This window comes from Triplophysa rosa, linkage group LG4, assembly GCF_024868665.1.
Source record: "Triplophysa rosa linkage group LG4, Trosa_1v2, whole genome shotgun sequence".
Lineage (NCBI taxonomy): Eukaryota > Metazoa > Chordata > Actinopteri > Cypriniformes > Nemacheilidae > Triplophysa > Triplophysa rosa.
In genome coordinates this window covers 26,240,264-26,254,390 of record NC_079893.1, presented here as the reverse complement: position 1 = coordinate 26,254,390, position 14,127 = coordinate 26,240,264, and the positions used below count along the sequence as shown (strand labels likewise).

The window sequence follows — 14,127 nt, the reverse complement described above, 5'->3', positions numbered from 1 at the left end:
TGCCTCTGAGATGCTGGTGTGAAAAATCACATTTTTCCAACAGTTCTCCCCGAGGTGCTACTGGCAGACGCATAGAGAACGGACGTTTCATCATTTTATATAGCACTTGTTCTCTCATTCCTCCTTTACTCTTTTTTTCTTCTCTTTTTGATACTGTTGCCATAGAAGACAGGTTTATATGTCGAGTGATTTGGCGCCGAATTGCCATCTAGTAAATCATAATGATAAAACACAATGGTGCTAATAGTAATTGATGTGTCGTTTGGATGGAAAGACAAAGAAAATGGAAAAAAAGGGAAAAATCAGTGGGACCTGCGCTGATTGTTCTCGGGCCAGATGGTTTTTAAATGTGTGGAGGAAAGCCAGGTGTGTGTGCTTTTAAGAGGGAATATTCTGTAAAAAGTTAGGAGGAGGTATATACGTAGTGAATTATTAGCTACCTTTTCTATGAACTAAAGAAATAGTCATTTTGTTTACTGAATAGTTTTTGCTAGTGCTAAATAAGTTATAATCTTTAGAGTCTCCTTTAAAATCTCTATTATTTCTCCTAGACATCAACGAGAGTACATTGAGAATAAATAGAAACTGTTTTTTTGTATAGCCTACAGCCCAAGATCTTTTTCACTTTGTCCAGAACACCCCAACAACCACAAAGCAACTTTCTGACAACCATTATGAAGTAACCACATTGCAATGCACTGGCAGCCACACAGAACATTCGGGTCTTAATAAATGTAGCATCACCAAACTGAACTGCAATGTTTATGTTAAAATATTCAACGTTAAAAGCGTTTGAAAAGAGTTTGGGCAAGAAGTGCCTGTTTTGCCTGAATAACGTAAGACAGGAAGCGATCCGTATTTTGATATTTCTACGTGACGCGGAAATTACACACTTCACCTTGAAACTTCCGACCACAAAAGTGTGTTTGCGAGCGAGACTTGAGATTTCAGGAATTTCACCACTTAAGCATTCCACTAAACCACAACCATATTGCCATATGCTCCAAACCATATATACACCCTACTCTCTTGCTCTCTCCCACATAAGGATATATGGAGGAACCCCCTCGTTTCAACCCGTCATTCCCACCAATTAAACATTTCAAACAAAGGATGCTATTTATCAGTGAGAGCGAGGAAACTTGTCGTAATTAACACATTTACATACATCTCCATTGACTCCAATTAGGTCAGAGGCTCCCAGAGCTGCTTTGAAACGTCCCTCTTTTCTCTGAGCTTCGCCTCTAAAATGTTAATTAAGTAGAGGCCTGAGATTCAGGCTGAGGGCCGGCCATATGGGCCCTGCTTATGTTCCATATGCATACAGCCCATATATAATTAATAGCTTGCTGATGAAAAATGGGAACTTTTGGAGGACGGGAACGGGAGTGAAGGTTCCTCCTCTCTAAATAAGGGTAATGGTGAAATTCACAGAATTCCTTCAGGCTTCAGTTCTCCATCTGTGGACATGTCGCCGAGTGTCCTGACGTTGTTGTCTGGCTGGTTTTATGGGTTTGTTTTAGGCTGTCAAGTTGAGGATAAAATAAATTAAAGTACGTGAAATTGAATGAGTTTTTCCATTTTCACTTTGCGGAATGGATGGAACCCAAGTAATCAGTACCCTAAAACTAAACAAAAGGAAGCACTTGTGTAATCGATACCTAAAATCCTTAAAGAAATCCAGGTTTAGGAGATCTGTTTTATCAAAGTATAAGTGTTTTCGATCAAAAAAAGGCAAACCTAATTGCATTAAGGCCAGAACTCTTCGGTAGACTTTTGGGCTCGTGGTTAACGTTCTTTTAGCAGCAGTCAGATTTTTCATGTGTTTTTAAGATCTCACCTGCATACTGTGGTGCACAGCCCAGTAAACAGGCCCAGAATGCTTTAGCCCCTCTCGAATCCCTTCCCACAACCGTTTCCAGAACGTCTCTTCATACACTGTCTTTACCAGAAGAATAAGAACCGCAAACTCATCTCTGACTAACATGCGTTTTCTTTAATTATGAAAATGCATGTTTATGTACTAATAAAGCAAATCAGCAGTTGTAGTCTGCGTCAATGAGATTTTAGCACGCTGCAGCTAAGACCCTATAAAAGTGAGGCAAAAGTGGGAAAAGTTTCATTGGATGGATATGAATAGCCTTTGTTATTCACCACTGATCCAACCCGCTGCCAAAGCCTGGGACTTATTATGAGCTGTGTGTGGAATAAATGTTGATATTTATGCGCGCAAACGTGTATTCGTGGTTAAAGTTTATTGTGCACATTCAAGAATTATTTGTGTGTGTAGATGGTGGAGAGTTGTTTAATGAGATCTCAGTTGGTTCAAGACACCTGGTGAGGTCAAATGGTTTCTTTCTTTCATGTTTTTTTTCCTGAAATTGTACATTACAAAAGATTTGAAAAGTATAATGTTCAAATCCACTGACCACCTGTTCATTGTGTTTCCCCGTCTACGGCCAAGATATGCTGGGATAGACTCCAGCACTCCTACATATAGCGGATGAATAGATTCATGTTTGCAACTATTCAAAATATTCAATTGAAACTTTATATTTCTGCGCATTACTGCACATATAATCATATACCAGTATTATGTACAGTGTAATTGACTGGGAAGTCATTTGATTTGCTGAGGTATCCAGGTTTTACGCATCGTAATACAACCTTTTGTAAGAGTTTTGATGAATTTATCTGTTATGATAAGCATTTAAGTGACTGCTAAATTTGTTCTCTCCTCTGTTTTGGACCACAGGCCACAGAATCATATCTGGTGCATGACGGTCCCCACCGAGCCCCGGGCATCTCCGAGTGCTTCCTAGTGCCTGAATCCTACAGGGTATGAGCCTTCCTCCTTGCTCTCTACTTCTTCCTTTGTTGTCGTTTTGTTTGTTTGTTTGTTTGTTCGTTTAATAAATTGACTGTGATATTTGGAACTGCACTTTGATTTCTTTCTCGTGAATGATGCCATTCATGTGCTGTGAGGCCAGACTTGGACTTCAGATTCAGATAAGATGAGTTGGAATCTGTTAAGCAAACTGTTAAACTCTGATACAGCCAAGATATAATCTATAATCCAGTCGGTTTTTTTCCAGTTTCACAGTCTGAAAATCCGAACCTTTCTCAAGGAAACAGCGCGTACGATTGCTTCATAAATCTCGTAGTCTGTTTATAATCTCATATGCCGTGTTTGTATGTTCATATGGTAAGATGGTGGTAAATGTTGAAAGGAATGCTGAGTTTATGTGGGGGAGCAGCTGCAGGAATTATCTACATAAAATATCATCAGAATTATTTAACCGCCAACCACAAGGGAACAGTAAAAAGCGTGCGTGCATGTGTTTGTGTTGGGTTAAAACCACACACACGGACTGTATCGCTTGCATATGTTTCTCTTATGTGCGCTTTCGTGGAAGCCCTCGCTGCTGGAACCGCAAGCCGACCGTGGGTCTGCTTAACAAAGAACTGGGTGTGTGTGCATGTGCGTGCATGTATGTATTTGTGTGTATGTGTGTGAAAGTATGCATGCGCTGGAAGCAAAATTGTTTGTCATTCACCTCGTACTATTTTCTAGATTAATGGCTGTGAGTTCGGTGGGCGCAAAGCACAAAGCCTGCGGTTTTGGATTTGTGCCCTCCAGTGTGGTAATGCCATTCAACCTTTGTACCTTTGTTCTGACCTTGCTCTTAGCACTCAACGTTGCCATTCTTTCTTTTTTTGGCGTCGGCTGTCTTGGACACACTCAAGAATTAAAAAAAGTATATATTTTTAAGTAGGCCTAGTTGTTTTCCCTATTGTATTTTTTTACATTTTTGCCTCGTATTGGCGTAAATGTTGGCATGTCATTTACTTACTGTAAATTTGATGGTCTTCTTTTGGTCTGTTGATTAAGCCTGGTCCTGGGTTACATTGTGTGGTAATTGGTATTCTCCTTTGTGGTTTTGGCTTCATCAGTCTGAGAAACCATTCCTAATAAAAGAGGGCTAATCTGCCTCTTAAAGTTGACAGCACAGGCACGGCAGAGTTTCACGGCTGGAGAAGGTGCAAGATAAGCACGGTCGAGCGTGCCGCTAGGCAGCCTGGGTGCTGTGGTTTGCCACAAAACAGATGTGGATTTAGGAGACCACCCTGTAATCCTGTGGTGCGCGAACGGGGCCTGTAGATGAGTCACAGAGAGACAGTGAAAGTGAGAGATGACTCACTTTCTATTAACTAGTTAGGTACAGATTGTTACATGGAAATAAAGGTTTTGCGTCTTGAACGTGTGAGCTCGCATATGCAGATTCATATCTATATATATATCTGCATTGTTTGATTCGTTTGATTCGAAGCAAGTTTGTTCGTTTATCTGATATTTTCCAAGCGCTGTGTTTTCTAAGGTTTCTATTACATTTCAGTGTGCTCGAATGAGATATGTGAACTTATATTTAGAGAACAATGTGACTGATGGCTCATGGCTGTTATATGCACAAGCAAAAGAGACATACACGACATTGTCCAACAGACACTGATTTTACACAATGTGTGATCACAACAGAAAATGGTATTATTTAGTGACATGGCTGTCAGAAGCTGACACAAGAGATTGCCATTTCTGTTATTGGCATACAAATAACCTCGAAATCAGCCTGGATGAAATCAATCCATTGCTTATTGTAACTACCCACAGTAAGTGATAAGGTTTTGCGGCGTGCTTGGAAACTGCAGTGCACTGTTATGGCAATGCCACTGTTTTCTGTAACTTTTAAATGCAGTCCACTTTAAATCCCCATATTTTAATGTGATGTAGCCTATTCTCTTTTCCTCAGCAGATGAATAGCAGGCGGACTTTCAGCGCGAGAGAAAACAGCTTATTAACCTTTTCATTTGATAAAGGGCAGAGAGGGAGAGAGAAGGAGAGAAAAGTTTTTCTTCCTAAAGTTTGAGCTTTCACTTTCTGCCATTGAGGCGGGGTTAGCGGCGCGGTGTAGGCGCGAGGGGGGACGGCGATCAATTGCGATGCAGCAGCGCGGCGAACTTCCACACAATTTCGAAACGCGAATCATTTCCCGCTTCTGAGATAACTATGTACTCTCCGTACTGCCTGACACAGGTAAATGCTTTCATTTCATTTCTCTGTTGCGTTTGCGTCCCCGTGCGCTGCTTTTTACAACACTTGCTGCGTCTGTGTTGTTGCTCAGGAACTGCATTTTTAAAAAGGGAAATTACTTCCCTCGCTTTTCCGACGTTATTTTCACCCGTGCATTTATTTGCAGCTGCCCGGCAACGCGCGGTACTGTTGCAGAATTTCTGTTCTCTTGCGTTTCGTTGCACATGGGTTCGAAGAGAAAATGGCGCTTCTCCCAAATCATTTTTATATAAAGAACTGGAGAGGGAGAGCGTCAAGCAGAACAAGCCTAGTCGTATTTACAGTGTCGGGCTGTAAAACTACAACGATAGAAATGTCTTCGCGCTCGCGTCAAAATGTGCTATAGAAAATGACTCCGACGGTGTGCCCGGCTGCTCCCGTGGACGATTTCTCATGCGCCCGAACGCGTTCAGAGACATCTAGGTAGACATCTCACATGGCAGGTAGATCCGTCGTAGTTAACAAAACACCCATTTTACAGAATGTTTAGTGCCTGGGCATATCGACATATTACAGATAAATGAACGGAGAAGTGTACAAAGGTGTTTGCCTCGGTAACTTTATATTCATCTTAATATAGCCTAACATGTTTATTTAATGTCATGACTGCATAAATGACATGTGTGCATGAAGTTCCCATATGCTAAATACATGTTCAACCTGTTGCTGTTAAAAACCCTGTTAGCAGTTTTTTAGTCTACCAAAATAATTCATATTTTTCATAATCGTCTTGTTAAGAGTAACATTAAAAACTCAGTGAAGCGGCCTTATTTGCATGTTTAGTGTTACATTTAAATTAGGCCTACTTCAAAAAAGGCACTATAGGGCAAAGTTCAATCCGAGCCACTTAAGAAATCGAATGCCAAACGTGGCCATTGACTTCATTTATGGTCACCAGCCATTACAAAATATTATTACAGCTCTTTCTTGGCAGAAGGTCAAACCTTTACAATAACAAAATAGTGTATTAAACTTTCTTAGGCCATGACTAAAACATTGACGGCTTTATTTATTTTCATTTGTTTGCTGCGTAAAAATATGGCACTTATAAATTATTTTTAAGCAGTGTTCAATGTGATATAATTGTTAGATTCCGTCCTCTTTTAAATATAAAGTCAGTTGTCCGTACCGGCCTATTGAAGCCTTTTTCCTGATGTTGTCTACCAGCATTACTTTTAAAGTATCATGTTTTCTTAAAAGACGTGTGAACTTTAAATTAATAATGATGTAATTAATAATTATGAAAATATAAAATGCTTGCCATGCGCCCTATATGCGCAAAGATGTTTGTTGCTTGAAGGAGAGGAAGTGCGGCTGAAATCTCGTTCGTTTGGCCCGGTTTTGTGGCAGTCGCTCTTTCTGGCTCTTAAATATTCCTGTGGCAGACAATCGACAGGTCTTGAAAAATATTCCCTTGGGGTCAGGCATAAGTAGCCTAATTTAATTTTCAATTGCTGATGTCCTGTAGGCCCACATAAACTTCTACTTACATTGTTATTTTATCTCGTTTCTTATAATGAATGTTTTTCTTCTATTTCTTCGGAGTTTTGGTGTTGGCTGCAGTTTCTTGGCTGAAAATGCGTCTTTCTCTGTTTCCCACACGGCAGACTGGGTCACGAAACTGTAGGTGTATCCAAGACGTCTTCTGGTGTGTCTAAAATAAATCATTTTCCTTGTCTTTTTACATGGTTTGGCTTTTGTTTTTGTAGCAAATAAACTGAGTCTTGGTAATTAGAAATGTCAACACAAATGTCAGACTGCGTCCCTTTTTTTTTAAGTTAAAGCATATCTCTAAAGGCCCATTGAAGCCTGTAGACTAGGCTATATAGCCCTAACAGTTTTACAACTAAAAAAAATTCTCACTAAAAGTGTGTGTATTTTTTTTATATTTACGAAAGTAAATGTGTGATTGCAGTTTATGTTCCATATTTGCGCGAAGGATTGCGTGAACGAGCGCTGCTTCCACAGCCCGAGGCTGTTAACGGCCTAGTAAGCGCACTGGTTAACGTCACAGCCGTATAATTCAGCAGTGCATTTACCAGCTTTGGCATTTAATTATTTAGACATATTTTTTTAGTCATTAACATTTTGTTGTAAACAATGTGTGTATTACATCCGACATTTTAAATTTTAATATTTCGATCTTTGCTTTTCACTGAGGCTAATCTCACCTATAACATTGAATATAAAACAAACGGGAAACGGGCCTTTGGTAGGGATCAAATTTACAGAGAACAGTAAACTATAATTTGCTAATGGCTAAACTGTAAAATAGGTAAAGAAATAAAGAAATAAATAAGTGGCATCTTCTATACATCAAAACCAAGCTTAAATAAAACATATTTATAAAAAAAACCTTTATATTATAAAACCTAAAAGTTTTACCTTGTTTTTCATTTTTGATTTACGATTAAAGATTTACACTTTATTAACCCCTTCGTACGTGCGATTGGATGTCCAAGGGTTTGATAACAGTTTAATATGTAATAGTGATGTTGTGTCGCCTAATGTTTTGCGGACGTAAATCTATTTGTTTTAATTCTTTAGTTACAGTGCTAAACACACCTTGCGCAGTCTGGAGCTCATATTTGCAAAAAGCAAACTTAGCATCATTACATCCGTTTTATGTGTCAAAGCCTAAACCTTTATACTGATTTACTGATTTAAACTCTTCACCTCGCGTTGGCATTAACGTGCCTGTGATTTTGATCGAAGCGATTAAAAGATCTGAAGCCGCCACGTAGTGCGCGTGTTAAACTGAATCCCTCTTTTGTCTCTTGTGGATTTAGATGTTATTCCAATTGCAGGCTGGATGCATCTTGCGGCATGCCACGATTACGTGGAATAAAAACTTGGGTCAGGTTTAGCGGTTTATGGGACGTTTTATGTGTCTTGAGAGAAGATGAAGACACGGGAAGAGAGAGAGAGAGTGAGGGAGGGAGGGAGGGAGGGAGCCTGAGGATGCGACGTGAAACGGGGATAATCGGGCGTGCATCTGCGCACCCAATGGCGAGAACCCACACTGTCCGGAGATGTGCTTTTGTCGTCGTTCTTATTTAATTACGGTTAATTATTGATAAATGAACGAGCATCCATACAGAGCGGCAACAAATGTAAACAATAACTAATGAATTATTAACGTTGATAAAAGGGTTTCTGGAGCAGTACGGAACAGGTGGGAAGTCTCCAGCTTCCTGCGTAATGGAAGTTAAGAACGGGTCGCCAAATGTGCCACCGTGCAAAATGTCGTTTAGGGAGTCCTAGGGCCTTAGTAGGAGGCTCACACATAATTTGGGCACAAGTGGTTAACATTAAGATATCATTAATTTTGAATACTGCCACAAGTGCAGAAAGAAATGCATTTTGAATGGATCCCTATACTGAATGCAACATGAAAGGGTGTTTTGTTAACAATGACATTCTAACACCAATTTCAAGTTATTATAATATTGAGTTGAGTAATGAGTGTTTTCTATTTCACTTTATCGGAGTAATTCCCTGTCCCGCTCTCACTTTCACTGACTGTTGAGTAAACAAACTATGACCTTTCTGTCTTTTTCTCTTTGTTTGATCAGTCATTTGCTTTCATTAACTGGACTGTGTAGTATGCACTGTTAAACAAATTGAATTTAACTAAACAGATGATCATTTTTGCATTTGGTGTCAGACCTTTGTTTGGCTCTCCTGGACAGAATAGACTGCGATGAGAGGAAGACAGATTAATCAACAACAACTGCTCTTTGCTCCAGTTATCTTGCTCAGCCCAGGAGGGAAAATTGTGAAATCAGGGAGGTTGTGCGGCAGTGGGCTGCATACAGACAAAACTGGGAGAAAGTGTGTGGCAAATGCTGAATATAATACTTTCAGAAAGCACAGGAGAACAGGTTGGGACCGGGGCAGTTGCCTTGGGGCAAACCAATCATCCTCATAGGTTAATTCTTTAAAGAAAGAAGTCTTACTCTTAACTCTTACTTCTAACAAAGTCTATCTTACATAAAACGTCGTTCTCAATGAAACCCCATTTTCTTGACTGTAAACACTTGCTCGAAGCTGCTGTCAAAGCACGCTCACGATTCACCTAGTTGTTACTAGACGGAAACAAATGAATGAATCTTGATCAAGCCACAGCGGATCAGTTGATTAGTTGAGGAGAATTTCTTATACTGTATATACTTTTCTGATACACCCATGGAAAAGATAAAAAAATCATTCCAAATGTTCATTTAATCAGTATTTCTAGATATATCGTGGCAATTCCAGTACAGTATCTGTTGAATTTTAACTAAATCAAATCTCAGGAATGACATAAAGCCTCCCAACAGCGATGTGAAAGACTGAGAGCATGCAAACATGCATGAAAATGTGAAAAGCCAGGCTTATTCCAAATACTCATTTTTGAACTAATTCTAAACTACATTAGTATGGTGTTGTGTAAACATGAATATGAACTTGTTTTCTTTGCAGTATTCAAGATTTAAAACCATTACAACTCTTTGTTTTTTACCAGTGTGTCCCATTTCAATTTTATGCAAATAGAAAACAGTATTTTCAATAGTTTACAGAATGAAACAAAAAATATAATTTAACTTAAACGCATACCTTAAAATAGTAAATTTAGAAAACTAAAAATAAATTTGTGGTGGTCCCAACAAAAATTTCTACTGCTGTATATATAATATAAAACTGAAAAACAAACTTGTAGAAGAGGAACAATGCAGAAGAATGCAAGAGGATGAAATGTCATAAGAGTAACATTTTGGTAAAATTTTCATATTTTCCTGTTTGAGGTGGTAGATGGAGTAAACCGGAGCCAATAAATAGACTGATAATAGTTTGTGTTTCCCTAGGCTGCACGTCTCAGACACCATGGTCCATGAATCATCCTGAAAAGGCGAGACAGTGCATTCCAACTCAAGCCAACATGAGTTTTAACCGAGGTTCAGTACTGCTGGCTGTATGGTGTTTGGTGTGGTAACAGCAAAGCGCAGAAAAGAAAGGCCATGCAGAGTTAAATTATATTTATATTTACATTCTTGGCTTACCAAAGAAGAAAATACATGTGCTGTGTTTTAACTGGCAGTCGATGGTGCACCTCAAGTGCTGCGATGAAACCTCAGGTTTAAAAAAGTACAAATGTGTCGGTATAGCTGTTATAGTGGATATACATCTTGTGTAGAGAGGTATAATATAATTCGACCAGGCACAGAGTGCTCACATCAAACATGCACAGAAACCAGGTGTCTGTGTATGTTTCGGGCAGCAGTTTCTCTTTCGGATTCTCTGTTAATCTCTGACTTGCTCTCTTCATTTCTGCATCTCTGCTACTCCTCCGTGTTATCTTTCAGCTTGCACTCTAGCAGAGGTGGATACACACACACATGGAGTATGCATGCATAATTCAAATTCAAACACGTTCCTCAACGTGTTATCGTCTCTTTTCTTAGCACAGGTGTGTAACAATGACTCCTTTCGAGGCAAACAAACTCTTGAATTTGTTTCCTCTGCTCATTTGTATATAATTGACAGGCTGGCCCAGTGCTGTTGTAATTGACTAAACTTGGGTGTCTTTCATTGGCCAGAAATAACTAACTTTCATAAAAAGGTCACTGGTCTGGTCTGGTCTGGTCTGTTTTACTTGCATTTGTTTATTTGATTATGTGCTCTTCAGATGTAAGTTTTGCTCAGTTTGTTTAGGTTCTTTTTCTATTCTATTCTTTTCTATTCTATTCTATTCTCTGTATGGTTTGGGTTATTTTATAGTATTCTTTTCTATTTTATTCTAATCTCTGTTTGGTTTGGGTTATTTTATAGTATTCTTTTCTAATTTCTTCTTTTGCCATCTGCTCTGTGCATTTACGGTTATTGTATTCTAACCTGCTCTGCTCTGTTCTTTTTCTGTTCTGGTGCAATTGATCTGTTTTTGTTCTGTTCCATAGTTCTGTTCTCTGATGTGTTGGTGTGTCACAGTATGAGTCTTTAGAACCTCAACTGAGCATGAAATGAGAGAGAGAAAAGTCCTAGAGTTACAAGGCGGTTTTATAAAGGGCTTTCCAATGACTGCGTGTGCGAGTGTGTTTGATGAGCCTGTGGCTCTCTGTGTTGATGATAAATACAGAGTTGTTTATAGTGTTTATAGTAGCACAGTAGCTGAAGAGGCCTGCTGTACAGATGGCCTAAGACACTCAAGGTCGATTATTTCTGTCCTGCTCTCTCTGCGTTTGAGAAGAGTGGTATTAGAAAGCTTACAGTCATTTCGAGTTAACACCGTTGTTGTATTTTAGGTAGAGCTGCAAGTTATGCAGGTTCCTGTAGAAGTTTAATAGCTTATTTTTATTGTTGAAATAAATACAGCTGCATGAATTTGAAAGCTTGTCTGCATGGCTTGTGGAGTTGGCCATTGCCCTGCATATGGATGTTTGACCTTTGGATTGAATCGTGACTCATTCAGCAGGGCCGTGTGCTGCCACTGAACCATCAGCAGGGGACACTTTAATATGAAATCAAAATATTTTTAAATATTTTGTTTCCCCACAGAGGAAGACATACTAGTCTTGAGGGAAATAGAAAGGAGAATAGAAGGAAGAATATACATTGTTGTGCTTGGTTTTTAGGAAGTATGCAGAATAACGCAAATCATCCCAAACACGTGCAGAATTTTGCATTACTTTGCTATGAACGCTGAACCATAGCTTGTGAGCACGGCGATCTCGAGGGGAAAAAGAGCAATTAGTCTTTTCTGTCATTTACTCAAACATTCCACCAGAGCGCCTGGCTTGAATGTACACACGAACTTCAGGACCCATTATTTGCAAATGCAGGCTATGAAGATTGTATTTCTCGATTGTAAATTGATAACGGTCTATCAGTTCATCAATTAACAAATTAATATGCAAATATTCACTTTATTCAGGTCTTGAACTCATCATTTTGCATTTGCACTGTTCCAAAACATAGTTAGTTGCCTTGCTGTTTACAGCCTCGGCAGCTGTCTATTAAGGTATCTCATAAATGACAGATTTGCTCTGCATAGCAATCATAGTGCATCATACAGACAGCTTTTCCCATTGATTTTGACTTTGAAGATTTTATAGCTTTGTGTCCATTTGTTCTTTTTGGTCCATTTAGGTTTGTGATGATGTCATGATTTAAAGTCCCGATCATCCTAGTCTTAAACACAGGCCCATTGAGAAATGAACTTTCAAAAGATTTATACAGAGGCGGCATTAATATTAAACGTATCATTGTAATCATGTCAACACTAGCCTGACTCAGTCAACACAACCTCAGGCCGAGAAATATGGCGTATGCAGTGACCACATGTTATTTGATTGAGGTGCATCCTGTGATCCTGCGTAATCTGGCTCAGGTCTGTTAGGGATTAATTGATTGCGATTTCTAATCTTAACGGAGCATTATTTATGATGGTTATCATTGAAATTGCCCGTAATGGCAGATAATTATGGCCAGCTGTGGTCAATCTCAGATTAGTTTTTAAAGTCAACACGCATTACAGTAAACCATGGCAGATGTGTAATATCCACACACCCTTTGCTTTAATCTAAGCATCATGTTTGTGGAATGCAAGAACATACGCAACTGCACTCTCCCCTGACCTCAAATGAAAGACATTAGCGCTTTTAAACACACGCATGTAACTTTGCCATTTTTACAGTGTTGATTTTACAGTTTTTTTCTGGAAAATATGATTGATTATGCTAAATTATTATTTTAATATTTAATTAGCAAACGTTATCTTCTTGTTTATTTATTTTATAATTATTTATTTGATCTAATCCTATAAATAAATTATTTGCTAATTATTTGCTAATTTAACTAATATGTATTTAAGATTAGAGATTTAAGAAAATCCCTGATCCTAAGTATTAAATCATGGTACATAATTCATTCTAAACTGTTTGTTTTATGATCATGAATGTTGGTTCAAATCATTTGACTAAAAGATTTTTGCCTGTTGGACTCTTACAAATCTCTCTGAAAATCTCTGAAAATCCTATAAAAAATCGTGGGTTATTTTCAACCTAGCTTTGGGTCAAAAAGAGACAAACCCAACCGCTGGGTTGTAAATTAACCTACACTGTAAAAAAAAGTAACTTTACTGAATTTTCTTTTATATTTTTTTTACAGATTGTCCACGTATTATGGTTACGGTTACAGTGGTTGCAGGTTTCTTAATCACTGTTTTTTCAAATACGGTCAAAAAAATGACTGTGTAAAATTACAGAAAAAGACCGCAAATTTACAAGTTTATTTCAGTCGCCCTAACTGCCAGAAAATTTCAGTTTTTTTACTGTGTATGCTGGGTTGTTTCAACCCAAAACGCTGGGCTGTTTTAACTCATATTTGAGTTGAATATAAACCTTTTGCTGGGTTAATTTAACCTAAAGGCTGGGTACATCCCTTTTTGACCCAATGCTGGTTTGAAAATATCCCAGCGTTTATTTAGAGGGCTTGATTCATATCGGCACCAGAACATCATAGACGTGGAGGTAGGACCTTTTGAATTTTGACTGGGATTGTAACCACCTGGCAGCCTTCTATGCACAGTTTCTCATTAATTGCAAAGATGCGAATGTTTTTTGTGTGCCAATAGGGCACTACATTGAATACTGTATTTTGGCTGTTTGTGGACCAACCGCTATTACAGCTGATCTTAGATAAGTTAGGTCATGCATATGATCATATGGACAGGATTTTGGTTTGAAAAGCTGGCTGCTGATCAGGCTTTCCCTTAATGCATTTTGGGAGGAATCTGGTATATAGGGAGGGATGGTGGTTTTTCGATGATTGGAGAGGGATGGTGGTTTTTAAACGAGTGCACGGAGAGATGGTGGTTTTTGAAGGCGTGGAGGAGGTGATGTTTATTGACTTACGGCCCAAGCCATAGAGCATTACTTGAGAAGAATGGATGGCAGGGGTCCAGGCATGGAGGGTGCTGGAGAGAGAGAGTATGTGTGTGTGCTTAAATATGTAACTTTCAT

The 14,127-nt window shown here is 38.8% G+C and overlaps 1 protein-coding gene across 9 annotated transcripts in view; it reads left to right on the top strand.

The window, feature by feature from the left end:
* The window catches only part of LOC130552716 (nuclear factor 1 X-type-like), a 73,418-nt gene that overhangs the window by 2,972 nt on the left and 56,319 nt on the right, over nucleotides 1–14,127 (top strand). For 8 of the 9 annotated variants that reach the window (XM_057331217.1, XM_057331216.1, XM_057331221.1 and 5 more), the window contains exon 2: nucleotides 2,756–2,839. In XM_057331217.1, coding sequence (XP_057187200.1) covers nucleotides 2,756–2,839 — 84 coding nt within the window. Of the gene's footprint in view, nucleotides 1–2,755; nucleotides 2,840–4,933; nucleotides 5,093–14,127 lie in introns of those variants that run through there. The other variant, XM_057331214.1, reaches the window with a different exon arrangement.